The following is a 19,664-nucleotide window of genomic DNA, read 5'->3' on the forward strand; positions in this document are numbered from 1 at the left end:
TAAAATCTGCATAACAGACAATCTCAAGTTTTCTTTCACGCCAGCCCAAAATGCGCACAGGCAGGAAAGCTAGCTTGGTAGCTCAGGAGATTGACCTGAGAAGCTGGAGTTTGTGGAACTGCACGAGCACGATAATTCACAGTAATGCAGACTGACAACTAGCTTAGCAGCAACCATAAAAACTATACGAGCTAGAGTTTATGCTAGTCTCTGAAGCAGAGAGTATAGAAAATGTTATATAACACGACAAAGTGTTTGTAGGGGAACTGCTTAGACAGCTGACTTTTTTGGATTCCCACAATTTTGTCTCATGAATTAAGTTACATTTAACTATTATTTTTATAATATACCCACAAAATACACTGCATACTTTGTGAGCAACAACCTGCAAGTTGCACTTCTACCAACTCTTAAGAATTAATATGTTCCGCAAATTCACTAAAATATGGATCCTTGTTGTCTTATTGGCTTGTACTGTCTGTGCTTGCTTTTAACTGCAGCTAATTTGAGGATAAAATCTCATTTTAGGACAAAGCATTGCACAAAAACAGATACCACCAAAGGGCTTGTCTGCCTTTATACTTCTCACAACTGGGTTTCTGTGGTGTTCTCAGAGCTCTTGAATCAGTCTTCAACTACTGATCTCATTCTAGCTTCAGGTGAAGCACATATTTTACATTTCTTCGTCTGCCTAAAAGAGTAAAAAAACAACGAGTACACGTCTGATGCAGACAAGAGAAAGGCTCAGTTTAAATCTGACTTGAACACAGGCCGTGAGCCTGTGCATCCTGCACAACTGAAATTTAATTTGGGGTTAAGGATCAGGTATTCATTGGATTTGTTCATTCATTTCATACTTTTATTGCTTAGATTGTGTGTTTTTACTCAACTTGATCTGCAGAAAAAAAGTTCCCCCAAGGAGTAAAGAAGACATTCTTTAATTCACTGCAATTCAGTTCAGTTCAGGTAAATTGTTTTTAAGGAAATTGGTTGGTTTGTTCTCAGTTCTTCAGGACTTGAGATGTCTGTCCCTGCAAGCCAAACTAAATATGATTTTACTGCCCCTTGTTATTTGATAAACCATAAAATGCCTTTCTGTCAATCTTCTGTTTGCATGTAGGTAGATGATTTGCAGTAGGCCTGTGCTGTGTTTTATAGGCTGTAAAACACAAAGAAAATGTTCTTTCATAAAGGCGCCAAGAAATTAGGTGTCAAAAAGCATTGCAGTGTTAAAACAAAAACAAATAAACAAAAAAAAAAAAAATAGATAAATAAACATAAATGGGATTAGTCTTAAAAATGTTTGACAGTTACATGGACTGGAACTTCAGTATTTGGTGCAAACAAGATGAAAATATAATAGTCTGATACCTGAGATCTGGTTTCCCAGAGAGAGGGCCGACCTGATCTACAGTGCATATTTGTTTGTAGGTTGCAAAGGTTTGTACTTGTCGAATAGATGAAATGGATGAAAAAAAAAAATCCTATTTTTTTATGCTTTTAAAACTTTTGCCAGATTACAGCGCTTTGATTGCAACATTATTGGATCAAATTAACGTGACAGTTGTTTTTGTACAGGAAGACCAACATTTTAACTATTTAGAAATGGCTAAGCCCTTTGAAAGTGTCTTAATCAGATGAGGGAATGAGGCATTTTGTCTATGAATGTCTATGATGAGTGAACGTCTGGGTAAATAGCTAGATAACAAGTTGGCATTGTGGACTGTCATCACACATACATGTAAGAACTGACCTGTGGCTGCTTGTGTAAGGTGTAAATTAGTCTGAATTTTTTGTCACAAGCGGTTTAAAACCAGGTGAGCTGGATCATCTTGTAACTGTGATCTGACGATGACAATAGCCTGACAATGATCACACTTTAGGTCACAAAAAAGTTTTCCAAAATCCCAAATGACCATGATTCATTTAATTTCATTTCATTCCAGTATATTATAATGAGGAAATGCAAAAATGTTCAGGTTTTAGAAGTAAAGTCCGACCTTTACCTTCTTTTTATTGTTTGCCGACTGTTGTTTGACTGTAACCAGATTTTCCTGTTGGGTTCTGTTTTACTGAATCGGTTCTGTTCTGTTTCTCAGCCATACAGTATCCTCTATAAAGTCTGGAAAGTGACAGCTAAATGGTGATGTTTGTAGACAGGAAGAGCGGATGCCTAGAAAAGAGGCTTATATCTTGCCTTAAGTTACTGTTTACATGTACACCTCCTGTCTTTGCTATTAGTCATAGATATTATGTATTAGTTGACTATCTCCTGGTATAACTTCTCCATGGTATAATACACTCTTCAGGAGTGATTTTGCTTTACAGTTGTAAGAATAGAACTGATTACAGCCACTTCAAACAGATACATATATATTAGATTCAGGTCAAAACACTTTTATTTGTCTCGTATTGGGCAAATTTTATCACACCGATTTATCAAGTTTTACAATATGTGGAAGCAAAACACAGACAAAAATAAAACAACAGTAAGTATAGAAATGCCTAAACAAATATATTATATTATATTATATTATATTATATTATATTATATTATATTATATTATATTATATTATATTATATTATATTATATTTATTATATTATATTATATTATATTATATTATATTATATTATATTATATTATATTATATTATATTATATTACATTATATTATATTACATTATAGTGATATACATATTTAGTGTAATACGCTATAAAGTGGGCTATGTTATACTGAGCAGTGAGCAGTATACTGATAATGTTGATAATATGAGGTGTACAGGGATGGTTAGAGAAATACCTCAGTTTAACAGGTAGTTTAGTGCTTTAATCCTTTGCTACATCATTAATAATACAGTGACAGGTGGGATCAGGCCAGAAAAAAATAGGTCAGATGATTTTTATTATATGTAAAGAAAGGACTGAACACAACCTAATTGGAGATTAAATATTTCAAATCACCATCCAGAAACAATGGAAAGGGAGGTTTAAATGGATTATCTGTCCATCTATCATCCATCCATCCATCTCTTAATCCTGTCCAGAGTTGTGGGGGAGATGGAATCAGTCCCGGTTTTTATCACGTGAGAGGCAGAGTACACTTTGGATCAGCCACCAGTCAACAGATCCAACAGAATCAAAACTAATCAAACTAAGAACAATTTAGCAACAAAATGACACTGTTTATCTCCATAATACCACACTGCCAGTGCATGAATTTATGTAAAAAAATTTAATTTATACATAACTGTAAACCCTGTTCTATGTATAGTTACCCTGTTATTGTATAGTTTGGCTTACGGCGGCACAGTGGTGTAGTGTATCAGTGCAGTCACTTTAAAGCAAGAACGTTCTGCCCTCAAAACTCAGCTGCAAGTGACATGTTTCACCATCTGAAAAACTTTTATTTTAGGTGAAATGTTAATTGTGAATTTGACCTAGGTGTGAATGTTTGCATGGATGGCTGTTTATTTTATTTGTCTGTCAGGGTGTGTGTACTGGATCACTTGTCTGATAACATCTGGGACAGCTTCCCGCTTCCCAATGATGCTGACCAGGATAAAGCAGGTATGGAAAATGCATATTGCTTTGAATTTTTATTGTAATTTGATTTAGTCTGAGAATTAAATACAACTTTCATCTTGACAAATATATGTGAAGGACTTGAAATAGTTCAGCTGCAGCTGGGTCCAAAGTGGGTTCACAAATCTCATTATCATGTGTCATACTTTCTTCATTACACTAGCTCAGTATCAGCAGATCCTCTTTCTTCTTTCTCTCTTTCTCTCTTTTTGTCTGTGCGATGAAGTTTGTTCAATATTGTGTGTCTTTGAAACAGTCTGTTTTTCACCAAGTTTAGCTTCAGGTCTGCAAATAGGCAGCTGTACGGCTCTCCTTTGTGGCAATACACTTCATAAAAATGCAGTGTTTGGTCCACTTTCTTCTTCCAATAAACACTTAAGACACATTAAATTGAAAAAAAACAACCTTTTTTCTTTACCGACCCTAAGCTGTTGATCAGTCATCAAAATGGCCCATAGAGTGATAATGATAACGGATAGTTTGTTGAAAAGTAGAATTAGGTCTGACAGTTTGGTCGGATTAGCATCTGACAGCTTTTTAAACTATACAAACTCGAACAGATCTGATCAGCTATCAGAAATCAGCCTTTGGCAACTCTTCTATAGAGTGTGTGGATGCACCTTGACATGAAAACAGACGTTGACAAGCACCTCGTAGCCGTCCGACCGACTTAATCTGTCAAATTCTTTTTAGCTCCTTTTTTGAAGACGGATTTAAGCAGCAGACGGCTTCTGTTTCAGCTTTTGCCAAAAAAAGATTTTATCTGAGCAGGCTTGTATTTCATGTCTATATTGCACAGACTGATTGGTATCTATGCATGTGACTGCCACTGTGTGTGTCTGATTGACAGACTCTTTTATTGGAGCCAAAAAAAACCCCAACTATCTTGGCATTAGAGTATTTCTTAATATGTTCCCTAGTTATTTGAAAATAATGTTATCCATTGAGTAGAACTAAGTTAGGTACTTCCTTAATCTTTTATCAAGTTCCGATACTATTTTCAATAACATCTTTCATTTTAAAGCTTCAGAAAAAGTTACATTTGTGATTTGATTTTTGGGGGTTTTAACAAATGTTAAACAGGTTGTTTGGCAGAATTTTTAATTATTAGAAAACAGATTTACTGTATCTGCTATTGGCCTTTATTGATGACTAATTCCTACAAAAATCCTAGAATTTTACATTGATTTACAATTTGACAACTTTACACTGTGTATTGATTTTAATGCAATTAGTCCAATTTGATATTCTGCTTCTAACAAAAGCCCTGTCAGATTTATGTGTGATATAATGTATGAAATATTATTTATTTGCAGAGCAGCGTTAGCCAATGTATGATTGCACTCAGCTAAATGAAGAAGAGAATGGTGAGAAAAATGCATATGAAAGACAAATAAAAATTTCCTTCAGTATGATGCCCTTATAAACACAAACTCATGCACAAAGTCTAAAATCCTGCCAGACTTGTTATCAGGTCCATCTTTGACCAGGAAGTGAGTAGATTTAGCTTCAGTAGAACAGGAGAGGATCAAGCCCAAATTCAGACTGAAGAAAATGTTTTCGGTCTTCTCTGAGAAAACAAGCTTTGTTTGAAGAACTAAGTGGAGTTTTCTTTACTCTCCTAAAGCCGCCGCTTGGTATGTGACAGGAAGCTCCACAGGCACTCTGGGACAGCAGTGGAGCTTAATGATGTGGCAAATAACATATCATCTATTCCATAAGAAATTACATGATATCAACAAGTATAATAAATATTGAGGATGAAGTCATCCTCGTGAAATATGAAGCTGTAAAAATCAATTCTCTATTAATAATTGATTGTTTACTCTGCAAGTTCAGTAGGTTCTGCTGTCATGGAAGTATTATTTCAGCATACTATGATATTACGGCAAGCTTATATGTTTCTAAAGGACAAATCCAATATTTAAGTCAAAAACACGTTAAAATATTGTGCATATGAAAAGGATGTTACAATTTACAGTCATGGCTGTGAACATTATAGGATTTGCTAAATGATGTTTCACAGATTGACTTGTGCTCTCAGCTTGAGTTAATAAAATACCAGAAAGTCACATATGAAACACACACACGCACCAAAGAGGCAGTAATGATCTATCCAGAGATTTTTCTGTCCTAGAAACCCAGAAAATCACTGTGGACTCATGATAAAGTGTGTCGTTTTATTGCTTAGCTGCCCATTGTCAAAGTTAGTTTTCCAAGGTGCACTTGTACTGCTGTTGACATGTTTAGGTCTAAATTACCTTTCGGTAAAATGGCTTTATCTCCTGTAGCAATAGCTCCAAAGTGAACAGATTCTGTTGTACATTTCTACATATTCTTATCACATTCCCAACTTCATATGATGAGAATATTTTTATTTCATTTTGTACACAGTTGACTTGGATGCAGACCGTATGCTGTTTCCTGTCTGTGTGTAACTGGTTCATCCAACATGAACACTGCACATACTTTATATCCTGCATCCAAATTAATTCTGGGACAAAATACATTTTTTTAACCAAGAAAAAAAAAACAAAAAAGAAAAAAAAAAAACAACAACAATTGACATTGCTTATAGCAGCAGATGAAAGGTATCTGATTTAAAGCTAAAAATGATGTATTATGTTGATTCTATAATAACACATATGACAACTCAACAAAGTTAAGCTAAAACTGGACATGGAAGAGATATGAGTTAAAATATCACATTGTTAGACTGCCTTGGAACAGATGTTTTTCATCGGGTGGGTCTTTGTTTAAAGGATAATATGTTGCTATGAATCCAGCTAATCCTAAACGTTTACCAATTAAAATGGCAGTGTTTGGGACTTAGTGACATCTAGTGGGAAAGTTGAGAATTGCAATCAAAGATATGGTGAAGAAAATGTAATTATAACTGTTCTAATTTTGTGATGAACTTTTCTGAATACATCCCACCACATGTACCTATCCAGCAGCAGAACCCATGCAGACATTTCAGGTCATTGTCCCAAAGGAGCTGTCCAGTCTTTTAGTTTATGGAACAACTGAGGTATTATTGGCCATGATTCTGGGGCATCAGAGGGAATTTGTACTGCTTTTCAGCCAGTACATGTCCCTAAAACCCGAAAGCTTTCAAAACTGCACTTCAGGTTTTACCGTTTATTGATTGCAATTTAAACTGTGTTATAGTTGTAATAATGGAGAAAGAAGATTTTCTTTCTTTCTATTTCTTACATTGCAGTTATTGTAATATCTATGAAGTTGACCTAAAGTCTTGGGCAAATGGCTACAAGAAATAAAATGTATAAGTTATTAGGCTCCAATAAGTTAAGGAGGGGGGAGGGCTGCTGGCCACACACGAACTTGTAATGTTTAGTCTGAAATGCCCACTTTATGCTGTGTTTCTTGACAATGTTGTGGAAAAGTGTGTCCCCCCCTTCCTTTCTCGACGCCTTAGCTTCATCACAGCTTCCTTACTGCCTCAGCTCTGAGAGTTAGGAGATAAGAGTGAAATTTGATTATTTTATGTCCCTGAAAGATATTGGGACAAAATTAAAGGAACACAAACCCCTCTTCTATCGGATTTGAACCTCTACTGGGTCACATAACAGATCAGATGATGTTTTGTACGCTAATGCCTTGGTATCTGCTGTAGTGGGACATCGATGCAGATGTTTTGTGGTTGAGAAGGAGTAAAACTTTATTGCAGCTGAATGTGTTGACTTAGTAGAAAACATAGATTCCTTTCTACTGAATGATTGAGTATGATTCTGGCATGACTTTGCTTAACAACACCCAAAATTCCACAAAACATAATTTGATTAAGCTGCAACACATGTGTCATTTTTCTTTTTCTGTTTTTTTTTCTGGAGGGGGGAGGGGTGTATAAACATTATAGTTGAATATCAGTGGTAAGGAATAGACTGCGCTGAAGAATATACTTTTAAAATGATGTGTTATATGTTATCAATGTTAGAGTCATTCATTCATTCATTCATTTATTTTCCAAACCACTTAATCCAATTCAGGGTCGGGGGGAAGCTGGAGCCTATCCCAGCAGTCTTTGGGCGAAAGGCAGGGTACACCCTGGACAGCTCGCCAGTCCATTGCAGAGCTCAATGTTAGAGTGCCACAGGGAATTTAAAGAGGACAATTTCCCCTCAGAAACATCACCAATCCGAAGTAGAAGAAATGAATGCCACATTCAAAACCGATCAGACATCATAGCCAGTGTGTCTTGTCAAGTTCTGATGGAAACATGTTAAAACTCTCTGTCTGTTTCCCCTTTTGGTGACGTCCAATATGAAATATCTGCAGTGGGAAATAATAAAAGACTGATCCAGCCTAGTGAGAATAATGAATCAAGATGTAATTAGGCAAGTGATGAGATGTTGTTTGTGGCTCAAAGATATTTTTCTGAAATTAATTTCATCCAGTGACACTCATATTTACTTTTATTTGATTGCAGACTGTATGAACCCAATGCAACTCAAAGATGTTGATGGGGACTCACACCTGCAGGGTTTAACTGTACAGCACATTTCATGTACAAGACAGTTCGAAGTGCTTTATATAAGACATTAAAAGCATCACGGATGTTGCAAAGCAAATATGACTAAAAACTTTGGTGTGCAAAAAAGAAAACTATGGAAATTATCTAAGCTTCAAAGTCACAAAATTGTGACAAGCGTCACTAGAACGAGAACTTTTTAGATAACAGACATGAATCAGCAACTAGCTGCGGTTGACGTTATGGAATCTAAAGCAGCTGGCAGTCTGTGATGCCACAATATAAAATTAGATGAGTAATTTTACTGCCATCATAAACTCTAGTTTAACATTTTGTCTTATTTACAGTATGCCTTGAAAACCTTAAAAACTGCAAAAACCTAAAGGGTTACCGGTAATCTTATTTGGAGGCAGCAACAACTTCTCTGGGCTCCGAGTCGTCTAGGATGGACCATCACACTATGGAAACTTGTAGTGGTATCAAACCAAGCAGTGTTTTTTCTGCTAGAGACGGAGACTGCTAGTAAATATTAGAAAAACCGTCCAGGCTGCTATCAGCAACAAACCAGAGCCTGCACTGGCAGCTTTTCCATGGATGTCCATTCATTTTTCAACAATACAGTACGAAACTACTTTTCACAAACATTACATAGACACTGTTTAGAAGGAAGAGGTTAGGATACTGAACTTATATGCATGCAGTCTTAACCTGTCCCCAACACAGAACAAAGGGAGATTTTTTTAGAAGAAAAATCAAGCAATGATAAAAGCTCTTCTGCAATCTTTAGTAGAAATTCTTTTGTACATTTCCCAACCTTTTCCATCTACATTTACATTTGAATGCAGCTTAAATTGACTGATGAAATGGTCAAATTTGCCTAAAAGTAAACAGACATTACTACTTTGTGAGATGGCAATATCTGCACACAAAAACACAGTCAAAAATTGGGTTTCATGTCATCAAACATGCAAACAGTTTAAAATCTCTATAAGCCCTGCTCTATGTCCTTTGGAGTGACTTGCTGCCTATAGTTAAAATAGAAACAGACTTTTTCCCATGAGTCACATTAATAGAATACCACAGAGCGAGGCTGTTGTCCTCTCTGTCCAGAGGCAGGAGCCTTGCTTGTTATTTACAAGGTTGAATCATAATAAACAGCTGGCGCATCCTCATAAATTCTTTGCTCCTTTCATTCTAGTGAAAATGATGGACTACCACTATAAATCGCAGGTACAACAAAAGAATATTTCCTTTGCCACCTTTTGCTTCTTCTTTTCATGAGTTAGCATTAAAAAAATGTCAAAAGTGAGGCAAGTTAGGAGAGAAGCAGGAAGGACAGACATGATGGGCGTCTACCAGTGAATTTCCTCTCGCTCTCGCTCTCTCTATTTTCATGAAACTGAATTTATGGAATTTGTTTTTAAATTATGGGAAAGTACCATCACGCCCTTCATTTGCTTTTTGATTTATTTATTTCATTTGAAAAGATTTTTTTTTTTTCTTTTTTTAATGCTGGAGATAAAACTTCCTAAATTGAAACCATACGTCCAGCACTGACAAACTACAACACAGGCACCACAAACAGACCAATATAAATCAACGTAAGATGTCATATATTAACTGATATATGTGGAAAAATATTTGCCTCGGTCTTACATCTATGATTTAAGGCCGGCATGTGCATATTTCGCAAATGCACCATGCCATTGCCCAGCGAAATGAACTGTTACTTGTAATGGTCATAAAATGTTTTTTTTCTCTCTATCAATTGACTTGTGGTCCTTTAGGGGAACTAGAGAAGTAAATTTTCATTTTAAGCTAATTCAAGAATGACTCCAAAGCCTCTGCACAAGTCAAAAAAGTAATTAATGATGCTACATCTTTAATATTAAGTCTGTGAATGCATTCATGAGGTTTTGATTTTTGCTCTGTTGTCTGTTATCCTACGCAGTAGTTACATGAAACAGGTCCCAGGCTAATAGATAAGCAGCTTTCATTTTATCTCATAAAGAGCAACTAATTAAATCCCTCTACAGGGGGACCTGTTCAAGATATGTGTGTAACAAATAAATAAAAAATTAATTTTATAAATGTTTGATCTCTTCAGGCAGTCAGGTCACATGGTGCTGCCAACAAATCAACAGAAGTTAAAGTGTGCAAGGACTCTGCAGAGTATGTTATTTTGTGGTATAGCGATATCTAAAGTCTCTGCTTCTGCATAAAGCTATTCTTGGAACTACTCAAATTTTCATTCATGTCATAGGGCGAGCAGAGAAGAAAAAAACAGACTTTGTCCTATTTGGAATTATGTTTATTGATGTGGACTGTCCTGTCTCAAAAGCCCCCATTCTATCACAATATTCCACAATAACAAAGCATAAACAAGCAGTTGGATCGTTTTATAAATATAAATGATTGAATGATCCCAATATTTACTTGTGTATTAATGAGGTTTTTGCGCTGCTTATCTGTCTGAACACATGATGCCTTTTTTAACAGGACTGTTTGGTTCGAATCATTGCAAGTAAATACAATTTTTACATTTTTTTTAATCAAATATTCATTATCTATAATAAATGAGAAAAAAAAAATTCTAATAACGTTATTATATATTTATTTTAAAACAAACAATCATTAAATATAAACCATATTTACATTCAGTGGCCACTTTATTTATATTCTTTGCTTGTAACAGGGGTTGTACCCCGTCTTTGTCTTCAGTACTGTCCAGGCATGTGCGGTGAGTGCTGGGGTTAAGTAGGCAGGCAGTTGCAAATTGTACTGGACACGCAAATTATCATTTAAATGTGTAGGCAGGTAAGTGACTGCTTAATACTAACACAACCAAGATCGTAAGATGCCATTAAAAGACTTGCAAAGGCAGCTTAATGATTCAATAGCAGTCCTCAGGCTATTCAAGTTTGTATGTCATCACAACCAGTAGAGCATGTTGGCGTTTTTCCTCTAAAGAAAGATGTAAAAATTGTTTAAGCCTCTCTAGCACAGTCACCCCTCTGGTGAGCATGTCAACCAACTTTGAGAACGAAGCACCAGTTCACTAATTCAGTGTGAACATACGTAAGCCATTGGTATATTACAGTAACATAAAAAGACAGCGTAGCAATCTGCCTTTTCACGTAAATAAATTTATATTGAGGAAGCGACTGCACGTGAACAAGCACGCAACGTTGCGATTATATGTGAGGAAAAGGCAGAGCAGCACTGTTTCAGTAGAGGATGTGGCCTCGATCGTATGGATGAGTTCTGCAGCTTCTCTGTCTGACCAGGAGGAGGTGCTAATGAGTCATTTTTATTGACCAATGAAAAGTACAAAATGCCATCACTCTCAAATCGATAAGTACTACAGTCTGTTGTAATTTATCATCTCAAAGATGGTTAAAAAAAATAATATTGTAAAAAAAAAAAAAACTGAATAAAATATATAAACTGATTATTAAAATGGAATGATTCCATTTATTTCTTTGTACCTTGGGTAGACACTGCCTAACCTGCCTATGCTGACTGCACACCGTTGGTATTGCCTCAGGCCTTCATAGTACAGATTGAGAAAGATTTTTAAAAAGTTTATTTTCACATGACGAGAATCTCCTGTTGTACTACATCCTAAAGGTGCTCTAATGGCTTGAGATCTGGTCTGTACAGCAGCTCATTTTTATGGTAAATAAACCAGCTGGAGATGGTTTGAGCTGTGTGACATAGTGTGTTAACCTGCTGGAAGTAGCCATGAGAAGATGCTACACTTTGGTCATAAATAGATGGACATGGTCAGCAATGGTACTTAGGTAGGCTGTGTCATCAAAAGTTGCTCAATTGGTACTAGGGGGGTCTAAAGTGGGTGAAGAAAACATCTCTCACATCTTGACACCACCACCAACCTGAACTGTTGAAACAATCCAGGATGGATTCATGTTGGTTACACTAAATTCAGACCCATCTGAATATTGTATCTGAAATCCAGACCGAGCAATATTAACCAATCATAATACTCATTTTTTAAACCATTCTCAGTTATTTCTACTGGAATTCCAAACTGGAACTTATATTTCTTACGTTATATCTTATTCTAGTTTAGCTTTTTTTCTCTTTACTTATTTCCTTTTAAAGTTATTTATTGATGTACGTTTTAAAACATCTTGCACCTCTCTGTAATGCTTTTAGCGTTTTATGTAAGGCACTCTGTATTTTCTTGTACATAAAATGTGTGTACAAATAGACTTGCTTGCTTTGCCTTTATGTATGAATCCTAGCCTCAGTCTCCTGTTCTTATCTGACAGGAGTGCCAACCAGAGTGGTCTTCTGCTGCCGTAGCCCATCTGCTTCAAGGCTTGACATGTTGTGCACTCAGAGATGGTATTCTGCAGATGTGGTTTGTAACCAGGTGTTGTTGTAGGTAAAGTAGCCTTTATATCATCACAAACCATTCTGCCCATTCCCTTCCAACATCAACAAGGCATCTTCATTCAAGCAACTGCAGCTCATTGGATGTTTCCTATTTTCAGACCATTCTCTGTAAACCCCAGAGATGGTTGTGTGTGAAAATCCTTGCAGATCTCAGACCAGTCCATCTGGCACCAACAAACCTTACCACATACAAAGCCCCTTAAATCCCAGTTTTTCCTCATTCCGAGGTTCTGTTTAAACTTCAGCGTGTCATCTTGACCATGTCTCTGTGGCTAAACAAATGATATTTCTGCCATATGATTGGCTGTGATTGGATGTTAACAGGTAATTGAATATTTGTACCTAATGAAGTGGCCAGTGAGTGTTTTATTGCACATACATTAGGCAATAGGTGCTGATACCCTTCACTTTGCAGAGTTGTGACTAAATTGTGATGGAATATTGGTGTATATTGGTGATTATTCCCTCCTTATAAAGTCGGTATTAAATCAGCTGAACTTTTATCACCTAGAAGTCTCTCTGGATAGAAACAGTGACTATAAGTAGAGGGAGAGGTCAAATCCAAATGTATTCCAGATGCTAGATTTGATGGTGGATTATAAAATGAGTCAGTCTTGGTTGTCAAACAAGCTTTATATGAGTTTCACACTGATAAGTGTGTATGTTGCTCTCGAAACTTTCAACATGAAAGCTATTCTGGATAAAAAGGTTGCTGTCGTATGTTTGCCTCAATATAAAGAATGGAAATAAGATGAATAGTAGAGAACACGGTTAGATCTTTTTTGCATTGGTTTTCCTGTCTAAAGTCTTTCCTCCCAAGTTTGTGAAGTATTTCAGGATGGTTTTCTCAGATAGTGATTGTGATCCCTTCCACACTGCAGAGAAGAATCTGATACGCTCTCTGTGTGACAGACAGACGGACAGAGACTGAGTTGTGTTTGGAAAGTAAACAAACTAGCTTTACAGACAACACACAACAACAGAGGAGCCAAAGTTAGAGAACATTTCTGTTTATCTTTCCCGCGTCACCTCCTAACCCGGTACATGCCTCCACATGGGACTGTATGCGAGCATGCGTGTGTATGTGTGTTGGGACATTGTAATAATGATCTGATAAGAATCAGCTAATAATGTAAACCCTCTATGGTCAGTAGCTGGTGCTCCAGGCTTCACACAGAGAGGACTTCATGAAAGAGGCTTTCTGCCACTGCGGTAGTTTGGGATTTTGAATGGGATTAAGTGTCACTTTACAGCCTGTTGCAGGTTCTCCATGTGGTTCTCACCACTGTTCCAAAACTGTCAGTAACATTTACTGTTTAATAAAACTGTGATCCAAAACTGGCTCCTGGAAGCCTCTTTGTTAGTCCTCTGATCGGCAAGAAACCTGTTAAAGATGAACTCTGGTATCGAATCCAGCTCCATGTGACCCTCAACAGGTTAATATGTGCATAGCTATAGTCCAGTATGGAACTAGAATGGGACAGGGGGCATACGGTAATTTCATTATTTAAAACTCTGAAGCTTAACTGCACATCCATAACACTAAACCACAGGTTTGCAGTTTCTCATAACGTAATAACTAGAACAGGAAATATCTAAATAGGATCTTTGAATAGTATTTTAATTATGTTACATAATATTTCAATCATTTTTGAGGAAGTCAATTTTTGCTGGGAAAATGATAGAAAGGATCAGAAGCTGAGCAACCTAAAAATCAGAAAGCTTTTCACTCTGGGGGCCAGTGTCTCTTCTAAAAGACCTGATGCATTTGTGATGTCAGCTTTGAGCTTGTCTGCACTCAGAAACAGCAAAAAGGTTATGATTGCCAAAACTACCAGAACATTTCGATCCATTTGTGTTTAAAAAAAGAAAATTATTTGTTTTTCATTCTCATTCGCCATAAACAGAGCAGCAAAAACATTCAGTTCACATTAGAAAATGTTCACTTTTGCAATGACAGGCAGTTTCATTATTTCATTTGTTCTTTAAATAAACTTGTCACTGCAAAAACAAATGCTAAAATTCCCCTGTATTCTTTCTCCTGTCTCTTCATTCGTCTGAGTTACCCGTTTAAAAATACTGTCGATGATTTCCAGTCACTTTGTTCTGGCTTTCCATGCATCCTTTCCCACTGTGTGGAGTGGCTTCTCCAAAGTTTCTCCTGGAATTTTAAATGGTTTTTACTTAATGCAGACCTTTTTCATTACTATTTATTAGTTGTTTTAAATTTAATATTTGTAATTTTAGAGATCCACTGTACAGTTATTAGTTAGAGTTACTAATACAACACACTGGTGCTCCTAGGAGTTGCATTCTTAACTCTGCCTGTTTCCAAGACAATCAGTTATATACATAACAAATAATTCTCCATTCTAGAGATGCAAACATGTACTTTTTGGCTTTCTTTTTCTAGGACTTAACGACACAAATGGTTATTTGTCTCTTTCAGATTGTCCTTCCTGCCAAACAGGAGCTACAGCGACAATGGCCGCACGATACTTGCCAACGAGCAGGAGTCTCAGGACTCTCTTGGACCACTATGAGGACGACTTTGCAGTGAAAGAGGCATGATCGCCACTTGAAGTGCAGGACATTTTGAGTTGGACCTTTTGGCCGCTGAGATCTCAGCAGTTTACTGTGAACTGAGTCGACTGATTCATCTATAAACATATTGTATTCAATCCCTCGTCATCATCGTCTGATGCATATGTTGTTGCTGCCCAAGGATATGTAAAGGTGCGCTGCACTGTTGTTGATTTGTTTGAACTATATATGAGCACAATGAAGCATACAGAGACAGAACATGTGTTCTTCAGTATTTATATTACAGAACCATTTCAATTCAATCAATGTATTTGCAAAGTCGGCTCTTATTCTGAGCGCTGTGTTCATTGTTCCAACATTGAGGTCAGAAGATGTGACTACTCCCTGCAAACATGCCAAGCTGCCAACAAAATGCAACACATCCTCTGTATTTCACCTCTAATATTTCATCCTGACTTAAACTTACAACATAAAGTTACAACAGAGCTGAGAACCATCTGGTGACACAGATGTCTGGTGTTATTAGATTAAAGTTTCAGTTATTGTATAGTTGTGTATTTACTTGTATTTTTTTTATCAGCATCAGCTGTTTTCTACAAAGGCAGCACTGTGAAACTGCAGGATGGAGTTTCAGAAGATCTGGCCCTCATTTATTACATGCACTTTTTGAAATAGTTTTGAGCAAAACTCCAGACACTGACAGCTGCAAAAAGTGTATGTCAACACTTCCATAACTTCTCTGCAGGCTTACTGGTCGAACACTAATGTAATTTTTGCCTTTTTTGCTGTTCACCCAAGTAGGTTAATGATATGTAAAGCATAATGAAAGGTGGCTTAAATTCTAAGGTTGTTTATGTGACTGTCTTGAACTGAGTGGCATCATCAGCCTTCAGTTTTTCTTCAGCACGTAAAAGTAGGTGCAGGTGGTCGAGGGCAGGTGAATGACTCATTCAAAAGCTGTTATTTTACAGGATGTTTTGGTTCCTATGTCATCTCCATATAATTATTAATAAACAGTGCTGAATCTGTGACAATGAAGCCATGCATGCTCCTGTCATTGCACTTCATCATGAGTTGCTCTGAGCCATACATATTTTCCATACATATTTTTCATTTCCTCCCATTTGTCTGTTACAGTTTTTTCTTAGCTTAATCTGTACAGAGACCCAGAGGATAATATTTCAGAATATAGGGGGATGGTGCATGAAAAGTACAGAGCAATAATCCACTGCTGTTGTCATGGAAATCCTTTTTTTTCCTGCAAAGTTCACAAGTATGTGCTGCTTTTCTCAGACTGGACAAAGAACTGTTGGTTTCCCCGCTTCTGATGTTCCTGCAATCTTACTTGTTTTGTCTGTGCAGCCAAACAATGGGAAGTTTCACTTGAGCAAAGTACTCGTTTTGACATTTTACATGATTAACTGGGGAGAAAAGGAAACAACACTGGAATAGCTCACATTTACCTTGAAAAAAAAAAGCTTTAGCATTAAACCACAGTAGATGTAATCATTATAATCCTCTAAGATCCCACACTGATACAAGGAAAGATTAACTTTATTTAAAAGAAATTTTCATGTTTTAAACATTTCAGATATACACTGGTGATAAATGCTCAAGGGGAAAAACAAACAAAAAAAAACCTGAACATTTTTTGTGATTTTAACTATTTACATGCCATAGTTGCAAAATTGTGATGAACACCAGGTCGTATATTGAGAAAGAGTGCTTAAGCCTGTCACCACTTTCCATCACTAGATGTCAGACTAAATTTGATAAATTTAAAGTCATAGGCTTTCATAATATAATAAAGTTTTTTATATATAGTCTTTTTAAAAGTGTATATATGTATACATATATATGAAACATAAAACCATTTTTGTCATTTTCATTATTCCTTAAAAACTTTAAAAACTCTGCCGCCTAAAAGTTTGCCATAAATAAAAATGACTTTGCTGTATGTAAAAGAAATAAAGATTTCTAAACGATTGAAAAGAGACCTTTTTAAGCAACAAGTGGTTATCCACAAATGAATTAACAAAAATGTTGATACAGAAGCAGTATTTCAAAGTATTTTAGATAACACTGTGCAGAGATCTGCAACTGCATATGCACAAGGTAGAAAATAAACTTACAGCGACAAAGAAAACACAATGACACAGATAAAGAGATGACCATTGACAGCTGCAAATGGAGGCCTTTGGTCATCTGTGCTTCCTGCCAAATAGCTGCAAGGATAAGCTCCGACCCTCTGTGACCCTATGTTGGAATAAGTAGGGACAGGTATTTAATGGATGGATGATTGCTTGCTGTGAGTAACCAGTAGGGGCAGTGTGAAGACAACTTATACTGGATGTAAAGAACAGGGTCAACGCCAGTAAGTAAGACGACAGAAGTTTCCAAGGACAAGCTCATTGGAAAGCTACTTCCAAATTATACATATCTTTACAATGTGTTTGTTATAACTTCAGCACAGTAACAAATAGGCTCATGTCAAAAGCTGATGATACATCAGTAATACATTAGAAGTTGACATTGTCGTTGTAATATCGTGCTTGTTTTAAAGGCTTTATGTACCACTTCCCACTGCTGTCCTTTTTTTCTGTCGTTATCTTCATAATAACCACATGCTAACCCCTTCTATTGATGCCCTGTTGAGCATTTAGTTTACAGTTTACAAATGTGACAAATCTGTGCAGTCAGAGTTCTCTAATCACCCTCTAATGGCATCTGCTGGTGACATGCATAGACAAGTAAACAATTACACCTTTGCAGATGGGAACATGAAGTATAAAAGAACATGTCATATATTCTTGGCCTAAAATCTTGTTCCTATGAAATGTCTAGTGTTTATCATAAAAGGAAAGTAAAAATAATATCTTATCAGAATAAGATAAGATTCTAAAAACAAAACTCTGGTCATCTTCAATTGTTTGTCATTTTTCCATTACGCTTTCCCCAGAAACGGTTTTCCTCATAGTTATCCAATCTATATTTTCTTTTTAGGCAAAACATCCAACTCTAAGATTTAAATTTGACATTTGAAATATAGCGAGAAGAGCTTGAAAGGTTAGTTTGAGTTGAAAAATTTAAAAGCAAAGATTCGTTTCTATGAGCAATAAATGGACGCAGAGGGGTATTAGCATTTATAAAAAAAGAAAATATATTTCCACTTTATGTGGTGCTGATAGGATTCTGAGTGATTGTGGGGTTATTATGGTAAATGGACTTGTACTTCTATAGCACTTTTCTAGTCATACAGACCACTCAAAGTGCTTTACACTACTTGTCACATTCACCCATTCGCACACACACTCACTCAACACACTCATACCCCGATAGGCACATCGGGGGGCAGTTTGGGGTTCAGTGTCTTGCCCTAGGACACTTTGGCATTTCAGGGGAAGCCTGGAATTGATCCCCCAACTTATGCAGTTGAAGGACAACTGCTCTTCCTCCTGAGCTACAGCTGCCCCATTATGGAAGATATGGAAGATATGAGTTCTGTAAGACAACTTAAGCATCAAGTACAGGTTGATTTTATTAGATATGAGCATGAAAACTTCTTAAGAACCCTTTGTTATTGTTGGCAACTCGGAATGGTAATTACACACGAGGCGTTTGTCAGAATGTCTGCAGGTGATTGGCACTGACCCTGAGTCTGCTGGCCATTAACCAATCAAGGAAGGAGGAATTCATTACATGGTAATCATTTTCAAAACTGACTGTGGTACAATCTCCCTCTGGAATTATTTCCTGTGCAGAGCATGAAAATCTTGAGGCTTTGCCTCATACACCATCCTGCCAAAGGTGGACTTGGGTTTGGCTCTAATCTGAAGCAAACAAGAGTGTATTTATAACCCCCCCCCCCCCCCCCCCCCCCCCCCCCCCCCCCCGCAGTTTAAGACACAGATCCAGTACGTTGTCCTTCTATGGGCCCAAAGAAACCAGTCATGTAGGTCACAACATTTTTTTCTTCTTCTCCTTGTGGTCTGCTTTTCCAAAATATAGGTCCACTGAAAAAACAAATCGTGCAAGGATTTGCAGTGTGATTTTTTTTTTTTTTTGGAATGCAGCCTTCCAAAGGATTTCTTACTTATCTCCAACCACATTGAAGTAAGAGGTCAGGTTAAACTTCAAAGAAGTACCATGAGAATGGCTACATTTGAAAAAGTCTCATTTATCTTGTGGGTGAAATTAATTTGAGTGTGTCACATGGCTTCTATTATTAAGGTCACTCTGAACTCCTCTTTATTATTTTGTTATTTCAGATTGTCCTTCCTGCCAAACAGGAGCTACAGCGACAATGGCCGCACGATACTTGCCAACGAGCAGGAGTCTCAGGACTCTCTTGGACCACTATGAGGACGACTTTGCAGTGAAAGAGGCATGATCGCCACTTGAAGTGCAGGACATTTTGAGTTGGACCTTTTGGCTGCTGAGATCTCAGCAGTTTACTGTGAACTGAGTCGACTGATTCATCTATAAACATATTGTATTCAATTCAATTGATTTGAATCACGTGTGTTGCAACAGGGAAACTCCTAAGACCTGTGGGACTGCGTCCCTCGAGGACTAGAGCTGCCCACATCTGAAACTGAATGAGTCTGGGTGCTGTAGTAACC

The 19,664-nt window shown here is 36.9% G+C and overlaps 1 protein-coding gene across 2 annotated transcripts in view; it reads left to right on the forward strand.

Annotated features, from left to right (window-relative positions):
- LOC306768060 (5-hydroxytryptamine receptor 4) overlaps positions 1–19,404 on the forward strand; it is a gene marked incomplete at both ends in the record, with an annotated part of 32,202 nt that extends 12,798 nt beyond the window's left edge. Inside the window, one exon of one of the 2 annotated variants that reach the window (XM_079256273.1) lies at positions 19,311–19,404. In XM_079256273.1, coding sequence (XP_079112399.1) covers positions 19,311–19,404 — 94 coding nt within the window. Of the gene's footprint in view, positions 1–14,947; positions 15,042–19,310 lie in introns of those variants that run through there. The other variant, XM_079256272.1, reaches the window with a different exon arrangement.
- Positions 19,405–19,664: the final 260 nt, after the last annotated feature.

Source organism: Telmatherina bonti (genome assembly GCF_933228915.1).
Source record: "Telmatherina bonti genome assembly, chromosome: 17".
NCBI classification, from domain to species: domain Eukaryota; kingdom Metazoa; phylum Chordata; class Actinopteri; order Atheriniformes; family Telmatherinidae; genus Telmatherina; species Telmatherina bonti.